The 20,881-nt window shown below is 38.5% G+C and overlaps 1 protein-coding gene and 1 long non-coding RNA gene across 3 annotated transcripts in view; both read left to right on the forward strand.

The window, feature by feature from the left end:
• The window catches only part of atg14 (autophagy related 14), a 49,852-nt gene that overhangs the window by 18,277 nt on the left and 10,694 nt on the right, over positions 1-20,881 (forward strand). For both annotated transcript variants that reach the window (XM_007540915.2, XM_007540914.2), the window contains exons 6-10: positions 538-764; positions 8,477-8,594; positions 8,971-9,061; positions 10,573-10,658; positions 10,948-11,122. In XM_007540915.2, the coding sequence (XP_007540977.1) occupies positions 538-764; positions 8,477-8,594; positions 8,971-9,061; positions 10,573-10,658; positions 10,948-11,122 (697 nt within the window). The remainder of the gene's footprint in view (positions 1-537; positions 765-8,476; positions 8,595-8,970; positions 9,062-10,572; positions 10,659-10,947; positions 11,123-20,881) is intronic.
• LOC107834283 (uncharacterized) lies at positions 16,034-19,688 on the forward strand. Its single transcript, XR_001660074.1, has 2 exons — positions 16,034-16,645; positions 18,118-19,688. It is a non-coding gene; the product is annotated as an uncharacterized LOC107834283 (long non-coding RNA).

Below are 20,881 nucleotides of genomic sequence, written 5' to 3' on the forward strand. Positions count from 1 at the left end.
CCACATGCATTGCAGGTAGATTCTAGTAAAGCATTTGCCTCTTTTTAAAATTAGTTAACTGGACTTGTAGCCATTATTTTGTGCCCATGTGGCTGGACACCACACTGCACGATCGAACCCGATTGAACCGTTATACCTAGGATATCTGTCGGCTAATGTGTCTCTCAGGTTTTGAAAATGGGCGACAGTCGGCCGACAACTCGTGTTGTGTGTGCTGGACATTACACTAAAGAAACTGGGAAGGGAGGGTCAGTGGGGAGCACCAGAGATGAGCCTTTTTTCATTCAGTGTCATCAACAGAAAGGGAAAAAGGCAGGAAGAGACAATAAAGCCTATAATTAAAATGAGGTCAATAGTTCAATAGTTTTAAATTATCGTGCGATTAATTGATTTATCGTTTATCGGGACAGGCCTAGCTGCAGCACTTAAAACTATACCTAACAGCAACACCACAGCATATGATAAAAGCATTGGAGGGGGAAAAATAATAATTGCCTACATTTGAAATTAAATTATTTCATTTTATTTGTGTCCCAGAGACCTGTCTGATGTCACAGAGGTTGACCTCGCTCTAACCTCCAGCACAGTGACTGAGCTGGCAGAGGCCCGGAGAACCACCTACCTTTCCGGACGCTGGATCTGGGACGACCAGAATGGAGAGACCAGCATCAGCATCACAGGGACACCGGTTGTTTTGCCAAGCAACGGAGACTGCTCTGCCTACTATAGTTGGGTGGAAGAGAAGAGCACCAGCTCTGGCCCAGGTAAGGAGGCTGGCTTAAAAAATAAGATGATGTTAAGATTGATCAGCCATCGATCATTATCAGCTGACTTCCATGAAAAAGTATGTGATAGCTTTTGTTCTATTTATATTTTGTTCAGACTTTTTTAATCTAAACAGAAGGATTTTTTTTATTTTAACACTTTGAGAATACTTTAATACTTTCCTAAATATAGTAGTTGCAGGAACATAAACTTATGTTTTTTTTTGTTGGGTTTTATATAATACTGCAAAAAACCTGTTGAGTTAATTTTATCAAATGAGTAACTATGATTTCTGGGGGGTTTTGTTACAAATTTTATCATTAGTCAGAATGCGTTGAAATATCGTCCACTCCTAGTTAGCGCCATACTGTTAATTTATTTATATATTTCATCACACACAGACAAGCATACACACAGAATCATGTTCACATAGTACTTAAGCTACAAGATAACAGTCCAGTGCATGAATCAGGTTTCAGAAAAAACTATTGAAAGCTCAACACTGCTCTGCACCAATCCCCACTTCGCAGGCAGACCACAGCCGTTCTGGAGCAATTTCCACTGCTTGCATACCTTCTCAGCTCTGCTGTGAACCACAGAGAGGTTCTACAAGATGCATGTGCAGGAAATGAGAGATCACACAATAAAGCCAGTGTTAAAAAGGATGAATGGTGTCATATAAAATACAAAAGTTCTCAACTTCCAAATTTAATATTTTCTGCCCACTGCTCTCTCTGGCTTGACTGGTGCTCCTGCTGTGACTTGAGCGAGAAACTTAATTTGTTTCAGAATGAACTCCACATATGCATAGCCATAACTCATACACGCTGACACCATATAAATATACCCATATTTTCATAAAAATAGGTGTTGTGCAAATATGTATAGCACTACTTAATGTACTAAGGGACTAGATGGCATATGATATCAGAAGACTAAATTAATCTACGGGAGCTGTTGTCAGTAATCATTAAGAAATAATACAAAAGAATAACTGCTTTTCAATACCAGGTATTTTAAAGAAGGGAAAATTAAAGTGAACGCCACAAGACACAAAACATACATAAAACCCAAAAAATAAATACAAAATATATATACACAGTACTGCAGTAAATCTTCCATATAAATGTACAGATTGTTTCTTGACTGAAGAGGCTGTTGGAACAACAGAGTTCTCTACATCATCAGGAGGTGATGACTTTCTGAGTGTTTTCTCCACTTTGAACTTTAGTGGAGGTGGAACTAGATAGAATGTAATCTCTTCTTGTTCACAGTCCACACCCTGTGCAGAGTCATCAGGAGATTCTTGCCATTTCTTGGTGTGTTGACGTGTCTGGGGTTTTGTGACTGGAACTGTCTCAGTTGATCTTTCAGGATATGTCATATGGAGAAAACCACATGGAAGAAGAAGGTCTCTGTGTAGTGTGTGCATTGGGCCATCTTTGCACTCTGGTTTTACTGTATAAATTGGAAGATCTTCAGCACACTTCACCACTAGAAAGACATCTTGTTCCCATTTATCACATAGTTTGTGTTTACCTCCGAGTCTCACATTCTGCACAAGTACTCAATCTCCAACTTCCAGCTTGGATGGTAGAACCCGCTGATCGAACCGAGTCTTGTTTCTTTTAGCACTTCTGGCAGAGTTCTTTGATACCATCTGATAACTCTCTTTCAACAATGACTTCAGATTCTGTACATACTGCGAATGTGATGGACATTTCACTTCGCAAACAGTAAGACCAAAAGCAAGATCAATTGGGAGTCGAGGACAGAGTCCAAACATAAGTTCGTAAGAAGTATGTAGGACCACATCATTTGCAAAAAGCAATTGATGCAATTCTCAGCCACCAGTCGAGAATTGCTTGACTGGCTGCGCCAACACCTTGCACCTAGAAATTCTGTCCATAAAAGTAATGAACAGAATCGGTGACAAAGGGCAGCCTTGGCGGAGTTCAACTCTCAAAGGAAACAAGCCTGACTTACTGTCATCAATGCGGACCAGTTTCTGACCAATGTTGTACAGGGACCTAACAGCCCGTATCAAAGGGCCCAGTACCCCATACTCCCAGAGCACCCTTCATAGGGTTCCCCAAGGGACATAGCCAAACACTTTTTCCAAGTCCACAAAGCACATGCAGACTAACTGGGCGAACTCTCACACACCCTCCAGGATCCTGCTGAAGGTGTAGAACTGGTCCAGTGTTCCACGACCAGGACGAAAACCACACTGCTCTTTGTGAATCCGAGGTTCGACTATCCGATTGACCCTCCTCTCCAGGACCCCTGAATAGAATAAGAGTGTGACCCCTCTGTGGTTGAGCACACTCTGCGGTCCCCCTTTTTGAATAGGGAGATCACCATTCCTGGTCTGCCAGTCCAGGGGAACTCCCCGTGATGTAAAAGCAATATTGCAGAGTCGTTTCAACCAGCACACAACCTAGGACATCCAGGAACTCGAGGCGAATCTCATCAACCCCCAGGGGTGGTGAGGCCCCAGGGCCTTGCCACCGAGGATCTGTTTAACCACCTTGGCAACCTCATCACCAGAGATTGGAGAGCATGACCCAGAATCACTCCTGCCCAGTGCCTCTCACCAAGGGGAACTCGAGTGGAAGAGTGTCCAACCATTCTCAAGGAGACTGGTTCCAGAACCACAGCCATGCATTGAGATGAGACCAATTATTTCTATCTGGAACCTTTCAACCTCACACACCAGTTCAGAACTTCTTCCCATTCAGAGAGGAGACATTCCACTTCCACAGTTTCTGTAGCTGAAGATCAGATTGTCAAGGTCCCCACCCTTGGCTACCACCCATCTCACACTGCACCCAACCCCTTTGACCCCTCCCACAGGTGGTGAGCCCATGGGAAGGGGAACCCGCTTCTCCTCTTCGGGCTGTGCCCGGCTTGGCTCCATGGGTTAAAGCCCGGCCACCAAGCGCTTGCCAACATGCCCCACTTCCAGGCTGTTACTGTTCCTGGAAAACTGTTTATCCGTTGTTATCAGTAAGTAAGTAAGCCTGAGCTTTCACGACATCCAATGCTATCAGGAAGAGTTTATTTGATTTTGTAAATGTGGGGGGGTGGTTGATTGCTTATGATGCCTGGAAACTTTTTTTTATTATTTTCAGAACTTTATGTAAAGATCAACAAAAGCACACAAAAACAACCCACCCCAAATCAACAAGGAGCACTGCAATGTCTACATGAAAACATACAGCCTTCATACACAAAATACAGACATTCTGCGGTATGGTTCAAAGTAGAAAGTCCCCAAACTGTCGAAGGGCAGCAGAGTGAGTGACACATTGAATGTAACAAAAAGGGTGGAGTGGTCAGTCCTTATCTCCAGTTGATATCACAGTCTATGTAAGAAAGATTGCAATGGGTTCCAGATCCTCCAGAATTTTTCTGACGTTTGATGAAGATCGTGAATCAGTTTTTCAACTGAGATAATAGCAGATATTTGTGATATCCACATATCAACTATAGGGTCCTGTGGTGCTAACCACCTTGGTAGTATACATTTCTTGGCCAGAAACTTAGTACCTGCAAAGATTTTGTATCTGCATTAAGTAGAATGTCCGGAGCATGATTAAAAAACTCTTGTATCGTCAGATGAACCACTTTCTAGAAAATGTGAATACAATTGCCCCTGTGTATTTGATCTGAAGGCAAACATGTGTATAATAAGTTTGGTAGAAGAATTTAAAGTTCTGCTCATGTATAGAAACAGAGGTGCATTTGGGGAAAATTCAATTACAGATCTCTCCCCAATCTGCTGGATTGAATGTCAGCCCGAGGTCATGCTCCCTCACCAGCTTCACAGCATCATTACCTGAGGAGTCAGAGCCAGATAATAAACTATATATTTTAAAGTTAAACCCTTTAGGAGACTTGGCCATGACAATTATATTTTCTAACTCAGACATTTTGTGAGAGAACTCACAAAATTACAGCTCTGCAGGTATGTATAGAAATCTCTGTTAGAAGTATTGAAATTGGCTCTAATTTGTTCAAAGGGTTTAACAGTCAAGAGTCCAGTATGTCCATAATAATTGACAGTCCTTTAGATTGACCATTCAAACAAACCAATGCTTCTAATCTGTGAAGGTAAATCTGGGTTCAAAGTTAATAGCGACCAAGAACAGAGGGTGGGGGAGATATTTAGATACAGTGCCTTGCGAAAGTATTCAGCCCCCTTGAACTTTTCAACCTTTTCCCATTTTTCAGGCTTCAAACAAAGATCTAAATTTTTTATTATTTTGTGAAGAATCAACAAGTGGGACACAATCGTGAGGTGGAGCAAAATTTATTGGATATTTAAATGTTAACAAATAAAAAACTGCAAAGTGGGGCGTGTAATATTATTCAGGTCCTTTACTTTCAGTGCAGCAAACTCACTCCAGAAGTTCAGTGAAGATCTCTGAATGATCCAATGTTGTCCTAAGTGACTGATGATGATAAATAGAATCCACCTGTGTGTAATCAAGTCCCCTTATAAATGCACCTGCTCTGTGATCGTCTCAGGCAGGGGTGGATCTAGAAAAATATTTATGGGGTGGCAAGAGGTGGGCAGGGATTTTCTGAGGGTGGCAGTGTATGCCAGCATCCATCCATCCATCCATCCATCCATCCATAAATACATACATACATACAGACAGACAGACAGACAGACACAGACAGAGACCAGACCTCAGCAGTAGGTGTCAGGTTACATAGATACAGATATTAGACTTAATTTACTTGATTTACTTGTTGCAAAATATTGTTTTAACTTGCATTGTTTCAAAATGAGCTTCAAGTAGCACAGAAGATTAAATATAATTTCTTAATATAGTATAGTTAATTATTATGTATTTCATACTGCTGCTAATTGATATGCATTACTGGATTGGGACAGTGCCAATTAGTCGCTATGTGATTCATTGTGTCCAGAAAACCATTTTACCCCAATGCAGGACAAGCAGAAATCTGTCACAAAAATATTAGTAGTGCCATTATTTGTTATCAGATATAATATTAAATACGACTTAAAATAAAGATGAGAAAACTGATGTTTGATAAATTCTTCATGATACAAATCTATAAACAGTTTGATTTCTGTTAGTTCCGTCAAGATGCAAAAGGGGAGGATTTTTCTTATGTTGGTCAATCGTTTTATTTTAAAATGCTGTAGAAGCCGTAGTTTGACGACTGTTATAAATATGACCACGTTTTGCGAACATAGGGGATTAGATCAGTTTTTGTCGCTTGTTTAACTTTTAGGAATTTCAGCGGCTGCAGTGTGCCACAATAAAGATGCAATAAAGCTGATAAACAGGTGAAGAACCAAACTAGACAGAACCTCTTCTATTCCGCCTTTTCTCGCTCTGTAATCCGCGTATAATGTCTGCATTACACGCGGACCCATTGCCATGGCAACCGAAAAACAACAGCTCAACGAGCAGATAGAGAGGAGATTACCGATCAGGAGAATCAACACACACAAAAAAAAATATTTCCCACACAAAAAAGTAGCAAAAACACCATAATAGAACATTCAGTCTGTTACATTTTGTTGTCAGGCTTGATGTCTATATTGTCATTATTAAGTTTTCGCCTGACCACCGCGGTGGTTGAACAGCTGCTCTACTGATGACTTGGTGGGCGGGTTGTTTAGTGCTAACGGAACCATAACACACCGAACTGCGCAGCACATTTCAAGGTTATCAAAGTCAATACCAGGCCAGCAACAGTTAGGCTAGTATAACTGACCCACTGCTCACTTGTTCAATGCTTTCTTTAAATTAAAACTTTTTCCTCACCTGTTAAATCTGAAGCCCTTGTTATCTATGGATAACAAAGCAAGGAAATAAACCCCAAAAAATGGGCCCTTTTCACAGACTCTTTGCGAGAGTAGAATATTCCCCAAAACACAGATATATTCCTGACTCAATGGACAGCAATGACGCATGTGTGACTTACGATAAATCACGTAATGTCCAGTCCAATAATATATCCATCAATGCTGCTGCCTCGCGCTCTGCCTCTCGCACTTCCCGCTACTCAGCAGTAGGTGTCAGGTGTTGTATTCAATGTTGTCGGAAAAAAGAGTTTCATGCGCTTAATGTCCGATTTGCCATAACTATTTATTGAATTCATTGTCGCTAACTGGCTAGCTGGGGTGGCAACAGGGGTGGCAAGGCTCTCGTTTGGGTTGGCAACTGCCACCCCATACCACCCCAGTAGATCCGCCCCTGGTCTCAGGGTTGTGTTTAAAGCGCAGAGAGCATCGTGAAGACCAAGGAACACACCAGGCAGGTCCCAGATACTGTTATGGAGACGTTTAAAGCCGGATTTGGATACAAAAGGATTTGCTAAGCTTTAAATATCTCAAGGAACACTGAGCAAGCGATCATATTGAAATGGGAGGAGTATTAGACCACTGCAAATCTCCCAAGACCTGGCCGTCCCTCTAAACTTTGATCTGGAACAAGGAGAAGACTGATCAGAGATGCAGCCAAGAGGCCCATGATCACTGTGGATGAACTGTAGAGATCTACAGCTGAGGTGGGAGAGTCTGTCCATAGGACAACAATCAGTGATGCACTGCACAAATCTGGCCTTTATGGAAGAGTGGCAAGAAGAAAGTGTTAAAGTCTACACTTTCCTCCACAGGAGAGTCAGTGCATCATCCAGCTGCGGCCTATAGCCGAGCTCGCTCAGAGCATTTCAGCTGGAATCACTCGGAGGAGATGTGCCTGGGTCTAACAACCTTCGTTCGGATGCTCCTCCCCTCTACCTTCTGTCGGTTGCCTGAGTTAAACTAAGTCCCTCAGATCACACCTGTTAACGGTTGATCTCCTCTCATTCAAACTTGTTTCCTAAGTTTGCCCAGGTTAGGTTTTTGCATCTTGAGTTTCAAGTTGCAGGGAAGGTACTTATATACACTACTGTTTTTGCTAACCTATCGGTAAGTACACCTTGTATCGGTTAGGTCATATGAACACCATGATTAATTACACCTATCGGAGAACTTTTCAAGTGAGACACACACAAGGAATGTCCACCACGTGACTGTAATCAACTAATTTAGTATCTGAAAACATACCACTATGTTGGTAGTGTAATTGTTAGATGCAGCCCTAATAGAAACCCTATATACACAAACATGCTCAATTACACACCCATAGGTTTAATATACATGTCGAGTGGAGACATGTAGAGAAAGAAAGCTGTAATGCTCCACTTCTCCATGGCATTCAAACAACTCTGAATGCCACACTGCAGGACAGTACACATTAAAAGGAGAAAGCAGTATTCAAGCATGGAAGACTGAGTGAATGGAAAAGATGCACTTGTACTCTATTCAGAATTGTGTACTTTAAAATTGAACCTCCAAAAGAAAAAAAAGTCCCAGCTCCTGATATGTTTGAGGTTAATATATAACAAATGTTTGGAGTGGCTTGAAAAAAATAAAACTTCAGTCAAAGGTCAGAATTTAGACAGTCCTGTGAATTTTGTTCTCAAATGAAATGAATTATAGCTTAAATAAATTCTAGTCATAAGAATTCTCAAATATTTAAACTTCAAGTTTGAAACAGTCACCAAATTGGACTAGGAAGTCCAATTTGGGACAATGGGAAGTCATTGTGTATCCTTGAAATGGTTTACATTTCTGAGGAGACGGAACATTTCAATTAAACATTCATGTCTCGTCCTGCAGAGCTTGACCACATTAACCCAGCTCACACCATCAGTGCTGCCCTGTGCTACGCCACCCAGCTGGTCACCATTCTGTCCCACATCCTGGATGTCAACCTGCCCAAGAGGCTCTGCAACAGGTACCTCATTTTGTGGTTGCTCCAGCCTTGCATGTGCAGTTTAATACAATGGCTTGGGGGTGTACTGTATGGAGAGCCATTTCAGCCAAAATTAAATAAATAAATATGTAGATAAAGAAATAAGTAATTGGCTTCTTTATTCCTATTTATATTAATGTATTTATACATTTTTTTTTATTTCATTCTGTCTTTTTTTACGTTTCCTTATTTGTTTATACTTTTTCCATTTTCCTTATTAATTTAGATAAAATAATAAAAAAATGCATAAATAAATCAATATAAATAGGACTAAAGGGGATAATTACTTATTTATTTATGTATTTAATTTTGGCTGAAATGGCTCGCTGTAATATTGGTGATTAACTTGTTTCTTCAGCGAGTTCTGTGGAGAGAATCTCAATCGGCATCGCTTCACCAGATCTCTGAACAAGCTCAACACCAACATCCTCCACCTCTGCTTCTCTCAGGTCAGCCCAACACGCTGGAAATGTTATTTGAGAACCATAGGAGTTTTTCATATGCCCTCTTTGTTGGACTGTGCCTATCAATAAATACATCTTGTGTTCACCTGTACTGTGTACTTTTTGTTGCAGTTATTATTATTTATGCATATGTTTGTTACCATGGTTTGTTGGTTTAGTTTACTTTATTTAGGACCTACATTTAGCTGCAGCAGTGCTGACGCTGTTCTTGAAGTGATTCATACACCACTTCATTACATCACTAAAACTGGTTTTAGAAATGAAATAAACCAAAAAAAACCCAAAATAACCAACATTGAATAATACATGTTGTTTGTTTTCTCTTCTTTTTCCAGGGCCCCGTTCAGAAAGCAGGGATAACAAACCCTAAGTAGAATGCAGACACATATTATTATAATACATTTATAATAATATATATAATGTTTTATTTGTAAGGTAGGCTCTTGTATCAGATAATCTAAATCAGTGTTAGGGAATAATTAAAACTTTTTAAGATTTATGACCTCTTGATCATAGTGGGGGATGAACCCTGGTATTATACCAATCATAGCTAATCTTATGTGGCATTTCGCCGGTGGACATAAATACAGTATAGTAATATTCTATTCACAAAATATAGACAATAATATGTTCATGTTACTTGTGAAAAGTTATGCCCCAATCCCTGATATCAATAGTTTGTTAATTTGAACAAAAATATCAGCTTCTTCTGCTGTCTTGGTTTAGCCAAGTAGGAGGGACGACTGCTCCAAGATGGCCGCCATATTTCCTGTGCCCGAACAGCCAACAGGGAATCTATTCCTTATTATGTCTATAGTGGCTATAATCCAGTACCTTGTCACTATCATTGTGTGAATGTGTGGTCCTCTGGACTTTAAGCGCTATGAACTACAGGCCATTTACCAACCCAGCCATCCATTATTGCTAACAGGCTTTAGTTTAATATTTGACTTATGTAAATATCTAAAATGCATAGCCAATTAATTTTTATAATGTTTGTTTTGTATTGGGTCAGTAATTGATTTCCATGTGTTAGCCAGTTTTAAGTTTCAAGTACTCCTCATAAATTGCTCAAGGATTGATGAGAATTTTCTAAGATATGTGGCAGCTCCAAGGGTTTGGAATTTAATATTAGCACACATAAACCAGGCCTCATCATTGTCTATTTTTAAATCTGCTTTAAAACCCATCTTTTTTCATTGGCCTTTGACCCAGCATGGGAGGGTTAGGGTTTATTTGTCAAGTTGTGTTAACATCTTTTATGTGTTGGCCTTTATTATGTAAATGTTTTTATATAATGTCTTTTCAGCATCTTGGTCAATTTTGCTGTTTTAAAATTGCTTATAATAGCTTGTCTTGTCTAGGTTTGAGTCTAGTAAAATGTACATTTGAAAAATATGTAGAAAGGGAAGTGAGAAAAGGTGCATCATATTTCTAGGTCTTGTGACTGCAGCTTATAATTTTCTACAGCTGATTTTCTGACCTTTTGTGTTTAGCATGTCAACAGCGAAAAGCTTCATCCTCATCACACTCTCAGGAACATCATGTTTCTGGTTTCCCTTGACAACAATAACCTGGGCAGGTGAGTTCACTCACGTTGGCCTGTTAGTGTTTGCTTTAAAGGTTTCAAGTTTATCTATGGGTTGTTTTTCTCAGGGTTGTGGCAGTGAAAGAGCGGGGGTAGAGGGTTGTGTTCAGAGCACCTGTCTGAAACAAAGCTAAAAGGGCCTTTTTCATCCACACTGTCTTTGTCTGAGATTTACATTTGTAGACTGTCCAATCAGACAACATGATTAAGCGCCATGGTAAGGTCAGTAAAGTTTTAGGTTTTAAGGTCAGTAAAATTTTAGGTTTTATGTGTTTTGCTGCAGGACTGGTTCATTCGAAGTGAGCTCTGACCTGGAAGAGTCTATAGAATTTGTTGAGCCAGAAGCATCGGGGTTGACTGAGGAAAGTGGAGATGAATCAGTGACAGATGAGGAGACGGACCTGGGCACAGACTGGGAGACAGTACCCAGTCCACGATTCTGTGACATTCCCTCTCAGGTTAGAACTCTTGTTTAACTGTGCTCTTTGAAGCCAGAGAAGAGCTGTCTGTTATGACTGATACTCCAGTTAACACAGAAATGTTAACTGGAGGTTTCAAAGGGCTACATAAGAGAGAGCGAGGGTTGTAGCCTGGATCGTTGGTTGAACACAACAGCAGACATTGTGACTGAACAATGTATGAGCTACATTGAACTGAAACTTAAATTGACAACTGAAACTTAAATTAATAAACTTTGGGAGGGTTCTATCATTATTTTTACTCCACTACTATTTCTTGGACACAAAAAACCCCTTAGCTTAAAACTGCAGAATGTAACTGTAATACATTTTTTTTTTACATATTTGTTGAAACTGTCATTATGTCATGATTGTATGGTAAAGATCATATGTTGATAAACTTCTCCCAGTGTTATCTAGAAACAACCAATCAGACCCAAGAGGCGGGTCTTAGCGCTTTCAATCACAATCTCATGTGGCGCTGCTCATCACCAACTTCCCCTCCCATAACAGCTTCTTCATGTCATGAATGCTCAGACTAGTTACCATAGCTAGCAATGACAGTTCTCCTGTAAAGGTAGGATGTTTCACTGCTATTAGCAAGTTAAGCAGGATTGATTGACAGTACTAAGAAGCTCCTCCTGGCTGTGATTGGTTGCTTTTGGTTAAGAATGGTGCATTTCTTCAGATGGCAATAGTGGCTCATAAAGGAAGTGGAGAAGATTGATCTGTTTGACATCCCATTTTATCAAACACTTGTAGCTTTTAGTGTTTCTAGGTCCTCCTGTTTTTTGCTATCCCATTTTAACAAAAACTGGTAGCAACATAAACTGTCATCAGCTTTTTTACTGTTGTGCAAAAAGTCGAATTTTCCATTATGTCATTGGTAGAAATTGGTGGAGTTACAGGACATGAAAAATATCCTCATCTTGTGAACAAAAAGAAATGTTGAATTTCTGGACATATTTTAAACACCAGGAAGTGAAACGGAACACAGTCACTTGCAAAAATATTAGTTTCCCTTGAACTTTTCAATATTTTGTCACATTATAACCACAAACATAAATACACTTCAATGGAATTTAATGTGACAGACCAACACAAAGTGGCATACAATTGAGAAGTAGAAAGAAAATTATACATGATATAGGGTTTTCTCCCAGAAAACTTGCTAAGTCCAGTGTTCGGGACGTTGAGGCGATCCACCAGCGGCCTATAGTGTTTTTGCATTTAAAGATGTTAAGTTGATAGTAAATGTAAAAATATTACTGGGTAATAATATGTTACGGGAAGATATTGTCAGTGAAATGCTATATAAACCCACAATTATAGAGTCTTAAAAACAAACAAAAAAATAGAATTACAATAAATATCAAATATTTGCACTTCTGTTAAATCCAAATCAACTAAGCAACTGCTTAAGGCAGTTATACTTATACCTTCAGGGCTCCCGTAAATGCTAACATTTCAACACAGACCACATATGCAAATGCTTAGACATTAGCTTCCTTAATGAGCTCAATAACTTCTTTGGAAGATTTGAAGCCCTAAATAAAACCCCTGCAAGGAAAGCTACCCCTCACCCTGATGAACAGGCCCTCAGGCTCGAAACATCTGCTGTGTGTAAATCCCTGAGAAACGTTAACATCCGAAAAGCTGCAGGTCCTGACAACATTCCAGCAAGGCTGATCAAAGAGTGTGCAGACCGCTTTGGAAGATGGCGGAGGAGGTAGGAGCGTAGAAAGTTAGCTCATCAGAGTCGGGTAAAAATGCCCACAACTAAATTGGAACTCGATAGATAAAACTAAGGCATGAGTGGACTAAGCAAGAAAAGAAGCCGGAAAAATTATAAAAAGCAAAACAGAACCGAAGAGCTGCTTGTAACGGAAGAAATCTTTGAACACGAAGCTAGCGAACACGGAAAAGTCCCAACGGAGAAAATGGAGGAACACGAGGACAGGGAAACGCTGCAAAATGGGCTCACAGCAATTAGAAGTGATATTAAAACCCTCAAAAAAGAGCTGTGCAAGGAGCTAGCCGCGTTCAAAGACGAACTGAAGAAAAAAATGAAGGAAGAAATAACGAATCTTCGACAAGAAATGGACCGTAAACTGGTTGAGAATGACCGGGAGCTACAGGCACAGCAAGGGAGCATAAGCGAGGCAGAGACACGGATAGCGGAGGTGGAGGAGTGGAAGACGGATGCTAACGAGGTGCTAACGAAGATGGTGGAACAAACACAGCGAATGCAGGAAAAACTAACCGATCTCGAAGGGAGATCAAGGAGAAACAATATCCAAATCTTCGGTTTACCAGAAGATGTAGAAGGGAGGTCCACAGTTACATTTTTGGAGCAACTTTTTAAAAAGGAACTCGAACTGCCGGAGGGGATCGATCTCCAGATTCAACGAGCTCACCGAGCCCTCAACCCAAAACCAAGCCCAAATGCAGCACCAAGGTCAGTCATAGTTAATTTTCTACAATTCGAGACCAAAGAAATGATCTTGAAGAAAGCCTGGCAGAAAAAGGTCCAAGTGACGGGTAAACAAATCTACTTCAACCATGACTATCCGACCGAGATTGTCCAGAAATGAAAGGCGTATACGGGCATTAAAAAAATATTGAAGGAAAAAGGAATACGTTTCCAAACACCACTCGCTAAAATCCGGATACACTGGGAGAACGGAACGAAGTCATATGACAGTGCCAGGACAGCAGCGCAAGACATGAAGGAAAGGGGCTACACTGTTGCTGACCCAGGAGGAGACGCCGAGGCAGCGGAGGAGAGACGGCGAGGAGCCGCGGGATGGCAGCGAGTGAAGGGGAAAGAACGGGAACGAGAAGCGACACAACGAGCGAGAGAAAAACTGCGAAGTTTCCAATGGAAATCTTAAAATGTTTTGCTTTCAGAAGAAGTTGAAACTACGGGGAAATAGGTATGGACACAGGAAAAAACAGATCACGTTATCAAACTTGGTATTTTACCATACCTTGTTGTGGACAAAGCGACTGACAGAAGAAGAAACTAGCAGAGAGAATACTTAAAATTATTCAGGCTTTTCTATTATTATTATTCATTTTATAAAATTTAGTTAAAACCGACTGAGTGAGGGTGAGAGACAGAAGTTGGACATGTCTAGATGGAGTGGTACCCCACAGGATGGGAGTAGTACTAGATCTAGGGAGGGGCCCTCAATAGAGGTGAGGATTTCCTCTCCACCCACCAACAGGGACCTGGGGAAGAGGGATACCCCATGTTTGAAAGTCCATCGGGATTTTGGTTTATGTTTGGTTAGCAAAAGTTCATCCTGGTTTTGTTTTGAGTTGCTTGGGAGCATATTTGCAGGGCCTAGTTAACCATAGTTATGGTTGATATCAAGATAATGTCGCTGAATGTGAATGGTTTGAATGTAGTGAGTAAAAAAGAAAGTGTGATGACAAAACTGAAAAAAGAAAAAGCACAAATTATATTCCTACAAGAGACCCATTTACCCAAAACAGAACATGAAAAATTTAAAAAATATGGCTACAGGAATTTATATTACAGTTCATATAAAGAGGGGCGTAGAAGAGGAGTTACAATATTAATTTCAAACACAATACAATTTGACTACAAAAAGGAATTAAAAGATAAAGAAGGAAGATGCATAATATTGAAAGGAAGAATAGAAAATGAATTTATAACCTTGGTAAACGTATATGCACCTCCAGAGAGTAACAATAACTTCTTCAAGAACCTTTTTGATTTAATAGCAGTAGACACAGAAGGAACTCTAATTTGTGGGGTGATTTAAATGTAGTTCTGAACCATAATATGGACACAACGAGTCGCAAAAAAACTAAAATGCAGATATCAAAATTTATAAAAGTCTCATTAGAAGAAATGGGAATGATAGATATTTGGAGAAGCCTACATCCATTAGAAAAAGACTTTACACATTATTCGGCTGCTCATGGAGTTCTTTCAAGAATAGATTATTTTTTAACTAAGGTAGATGACAAACAGAGTGAAGGAAACCAGGATAGGGGGTGGCAGACGTTTCTGACCATAATCCAATTTATTTAAATATTTGTCTAAGTAACAGGAAACAAAATACGGTATGGAGACTGAACGTGGGAATATTGAATACTGAACACCTGAGAGAAATGATAAAACCAGAAATAAAACAATATAATGAAGAAAATAATAACGGGACTGTAGACCCAACAGTTTTATGGGATGCAATGAAGGCCGTCATCAGGGGAAAGCTAATAGCTGAAACTGCGCATGATAAAAGAATTAAATTACAAACATACAGGGCGAATACAGAGAAACTTAGGGAACTAGAACAGGAATATCAGAAAACAAAAGACCCAGAGGTATGCCAAGAAACAAAGATGGTAAGAAACAAAATAAACAATATATTGACAGGAGAGACTGAAAAAAGACTCACATTTTTGAGACAGAATTACTACGAAGCAGGTTCAAGGGCAGCTAAACTGTTAGCTAAACGGATACGCAAACAACAAACGCTTAATACGATATATAAAATTAGAAACCCCTACACAGGTGAACTAACAGATAATCCAGAGGAAATAGAGGGCGTTTTTCGAGATTACTATGAGAAACTGTATACACAGCCTGAATTTGCACATGAGGAAGAAATGAGAACCTTTTTAAATGCATTAGATTTGCCAACAATTGGCAAACTACAAAATGAGACACTGACAACAGCAATCACAATAGAGGAAGTAAAAGAGGCAATAAATACATTAAAAAGTAATAAATCGCCAGGCAGTGATGGCCTGGCGATCACTGCCTGGCAGAATGGTATAAGATCTTTAGAGAAGAGTTGGCACCAATACTTACAGCCTCTTTCAATTGGACTCTTAATAACAACAAAATACCTCCGTCATGGAGTGAANGATCACGTTATCAAACTTGGTATTTTACCATACCTTGTTGTGGACAAAGCGACTGACAGAAGAAGAAACTAGCAGAGAGAATACTTAAAATTATTCAGGCTTTTCTATTATTATTATTCATTTTATAAAATTTAGTTAAAACCGACTGAGTGAGGGTGAGAGACTGAAGTTGGACATGTCTAGATGGAGTGGTACCCCACAGGATGGGAGTAGTACTAGATCTAGGGAGGGGCCCTCAATAGAGGTGAGGATTTCCTCTCCACCCACCAACAGGGACCTGGGGAAGAGAGATACCCCATGTTTGAAAGTCCATCGGGATTTTGGTTTATGGTTGGTTAGCAAAAGTTCATCCTGGTTTTGTTTTGAGTTGCTTGGGAGCATATTTGCAGGGCCTAGTTAACCATAGTTATGGTTGATATCAAGATAATGTCGCTGAATGTGAATGGTTTGAATGTAGTGAGTAAAAAAGAAAGGGGGATGACAAAACTGAAAAAAGAAAAAGCACCAATTATATTCCTACAAGAGACCCATTTACCCAAAACAGAACATGAAAAATTAAAAAAATATGGCTACAGGAATTTATACTACAGTTCATATAAAGAGGGGCGTAGAAGAGGAGTTGCAATATTAATTTCGAACACAATAGAATTTGACTGCAAAAAGGAATTAAAAGATAAAGAAGGAAGATACATAATATTGAAAGGAAGAATAGAAAATGAATTTATAACCTTGGTAAACGTATATGCACCTCCAGAGAGTAACAAAAACTTCTTCAAGAACCTTTTTGATTTAATAGCAGTAGAAACAGAAGGAACTCTAATTTGTGGAGGTGATTTAAATGTAGTTCTGAACCATAATATGGACATGAGTCGCAAAAAAACTAAAATGCAGATATCAAAATTTATAAAAGTCTCATTAGAAGAAATGGGAATGATAGATATTTGGAGAAGCCTACATCCATTAGAAAAAGACTTTACACATTATTCGGCTGCTCATGGAGTTCATTCAAGAATAGATTATTTTTTAACTAAGGTGGATGACAAACACAGAGTGAAGGAAACCAGGATAGGGGGTGGCAGACGTTTCTGACCATAATCTAATTTATTTAAATATTTGTCTAAGTAACAGGAAACGAAATATGGTATGGAGACTGAACGTGGGAATATTGAATAGTGAACACCTGAGAGAAAAGATGAAAGCAGAAATAAAACAATATAATGAAGAAAATAATAACGGGACTGTAGACCCAACAATTTTATGGGATGCAATGAAGGCTGTCATCAGGGGAAAGCTCATAGCTGAAACTGCGCATGATAAAAGAATTAAATTACAAACATACAGGGCGAATACAGAGAGACTTAGGGAACTAGAACAGGAATATCAGAAAACAAAAGACCCAAAGGTATACCAAGAAACAAAGATGGTACGAAACAAAATAAACGATATATTGACAGGAGAGACTGAAAAAAGACTCACATTTTTGAGACAGAATTACTACGAAGCAGGTTCAAGAGCAGCTAAACTGTTAGCTAAACGGATACGCAAACAACAAACGCTTAATGCGATATATAAAATTAGAAACCCCTACACAGGTGAACTAACAGATAATCTAGAGGAAATAGAGGGCATTTTTCGAGAATACTATGAGAAACTGTATACACAGCCTGAATTTGCACATGAGGAAGAAATGAGAACCTTTTTAAATGCATTAGATTTGCCAACAATTGGCAAACTACAAAATGAGACACTGACAACAGCAGCAATCACAATAGAGGAAGTAAAAGAGGCAATAAATACATTAAAAAATAATAAATCGCCAGGCAGTGATGGAGTGGTATAAGATCTTTAGAGAAGAGTTGGCACCAATACTTACAGCCTCTTTCAATTGGACTCTTAATAACAACAAAATACCTCCGTCATGGAGTGAAAAGCCATCATTTCAGTCATACCAAAACAAGGAAGAGATAAGGAACACTGTAGCAACTATAGGCCAATCTCATTATTAGATGTAGATTATAAGATATACACATCCATTATTTCTAATAGATTAAATACCTTTGTAACAGAATTGATAGAGGAAGACCAAACAGGTTTTATGAGAGGACGTCAAACACACAATAATATTAGAAGAGTATTACATATAGTAGATCAAGCACAGCAGAAAAAACAAAGTACTATAATGGTAAGTGTTGATGCAGAAAAAGCATTTGATTTGGTAAATTGGGAATTTCTATATAAAACGTTAGAACGATTTGGATTCAGCAATAAATCAATACAGTGTATAAAGACATTATATCAACACCCCACAGCGAGAATCAAAGTAAATGGAAGCCTGACCGATAAATTCAACATACAAAGATCAACCAGACAGGGGTGCTCTCTATCACCTACACTGTTCGCCCTCTTCATAGAGCCTCTAGCACAAGCAGTAAGACAAGACAAAAAAATTAAGGGAGTTAAAATAAATGGAGAGGAACACAAAATAGGGCTCTTTGCAGACGATGTAGTAACTTTTCTTGAAGAGCCAAATGAATCTCTACCAGAATTGATTAATCTTTTTGGAAATTATGGTTATCTTTCGGGATATAAAATTAATGTTACCAAAACACAAATTTTAACACTCAATTACATCCCAACAAAAGAAATACAGAAGTCATTTCCCATTAAATGGAATATGAAGGAAAGGGGTTAACATTACTAAAGGGTTATCTCTATTGTACAAAGCTAATTACGATAAAATAAGCCAAGAGATACAAAAAGATATATGAATGATTCTATAATTGCAGATACATTTGATGTCCAGAGTCATTATTTTTGGTCTGGCATATTAAAATATTTCAATTTTTAAATGTTTTAGTAATTTATTACTCATTTTAATGGATCATAATATTTAACAAGTAAAAACATTTAAGTAAATACATTTAAAATTGTTTTATATAGCTGAAAAACCAAGACTTCTTGTTGTCCGAGTTGGGTACTGTCTTTTTTATTAACCTGAAAAATGATGCAAAAAACGTATGTTTTATTATTTTTCTTTGGTGAATTTGTTTTTTCTGTCTTTTTTTAAACTGCCTAAATGGTCAATTTAATAACAACATCACATTAAATTAACTCAAAATACCCTTATTTTCAAAAAAATATGTGTCCAAGAATTGTTTGTCAACTCTGTTACCATATGGTTTTGTCCCTGTAAATCTGTGAAATTGCCTTCTGCGGCTATATAAACTGCATAAAATTAGGTAATTTACTTTTACTGATAAGAACTCAAACACACAGTGGTCTATGTGCCATTCTCTGGGAAATATTTTAATCTAAAAATCACAATCACCAGGGGTTATTGTTTTCAACGTCAATCTTGTTACCAAAGTATCATGAGAAAAATACCACAGATTTTTGATCAGAGACAAGTTTATTTAATGGTTTTTAAACCATTATCTCAGTGGTGTCATGTTTTTTTCAGCATTTCTACTCACAAGTGGAGTTTTTAATAAAAATGTTTGAAATTGTCAATTCTGTTACCATCAACTCTGTTACCAAATAGGGTAACAGAGTTGACAGTGACAGAGTTTTCAGTTCTAAATTATTATGGTCCTGTCAATTCTGTTACTAACACCAACTCTGTTAGGTAACAGAGTTGACATGTTTATGACATACTTTCACACACAAAAAAGGAAAACTGTTGTCCAGAGCACCATATACATTGTTGGTTGACTTCTGCTGTGATTTAGTGTTACTGACCAAATTTATTTCTAAAAGAATGATGGTTTTCAATGAGTTTTAATGAAAAACGTTTGACCCTATGCGAATAACTCTGTGAAAAGTTGAGTATCTTTTGATTTTTTTAAATGTATTTTTAAGTAAAACATCTCAATTTAAAGTATTTGGGTAGTAGGACACTTGGTGTAATGGAATAAAAATATTTTAGTCTGCTAGAATTTATTGTTTTTTTCACTCACTGTCTATATTGTCTGTAACAGAGTTGACATAACATACCGCAAAACATACGTTTTTTCTAAGAAAAAAATTATAAAATATGTAGCTAATGTTTGGCAATTACATATTTTTTTAAAGTTTAATGCCTTTTCAATAGACTACCTAAGAAGCTTTTTAAGAAATGAAGTTTTTTTTTGTCATTTCTGGAAGTGCTAAATTTATCTCCAATTATAGAATCACTCATAGACAGATGGACCACTTTGCCTTTAGATCTGAATTCAAGAATTGATATTATTAAAATGAATGTGCAAGCAAAACTATTATATTTGTTTCAGGCACTACCAATAGAGGTCCCTCAAAATCAATTTGCGATCTGGGACAAGATAATATCAAGATTCATTTGGGCTGTCAAAAAACCTAGAGTTAAATATGAAACTCTTCAACTACCAAGAGATAAAGGGGGTATGGGTCTCCCAAATTTAAGACAGTACTTCTGTGCAGCCCAACTCAGGCATATTATATGCTGGTGGTCACCAGACTATTGCCCCTTTTCCACCGGCTCTACTCGGCCGGTCTTGTGAGAAATTCTGTTCCCCTGTGAAAATCTGTTCCCCCTGTGTCGGGAGCGCGCATTGCAGCCAGAGAAGTGGATCCGGCGGATCTGACCATTTTCACGGCGCTTCTGATCGATTTCTCGGTAAAAACTACTCATATGATCATGTCAGTGTTGTAATTTTCAGTTTAATCGGCAGCTATCAAAATAAAAAAATAAACGAGGTCTTGTATGGAGGTCTTTTTACGCTGTTTTGTGTTATTTTAAACGCGAAGAGAATCTATCTTTTTCCAGCTTTGGTCTCTTAAGCTTGACAAAAGTCAGTCAACACACACAGGTTTACAACACGTAGTGTGCATTTATAATTT

This window comes from Poecilia formosa, unplaced genomic scaffold, assembly GCF_000485575.1.
Source record: "Poecilia formosa unplaced genomic scaffold, Poecilia_formosa-5.1.2 Scaffold573, whole genome shotgun sequence".
Classification (NCBI taxonomy): domain Eukaryota; kingdom Metazoa; phylum Chordata; class Actinopteri; order Cyprinodontiformes; family Poeciliidae; genus Poecilia; species Poecilia formosa.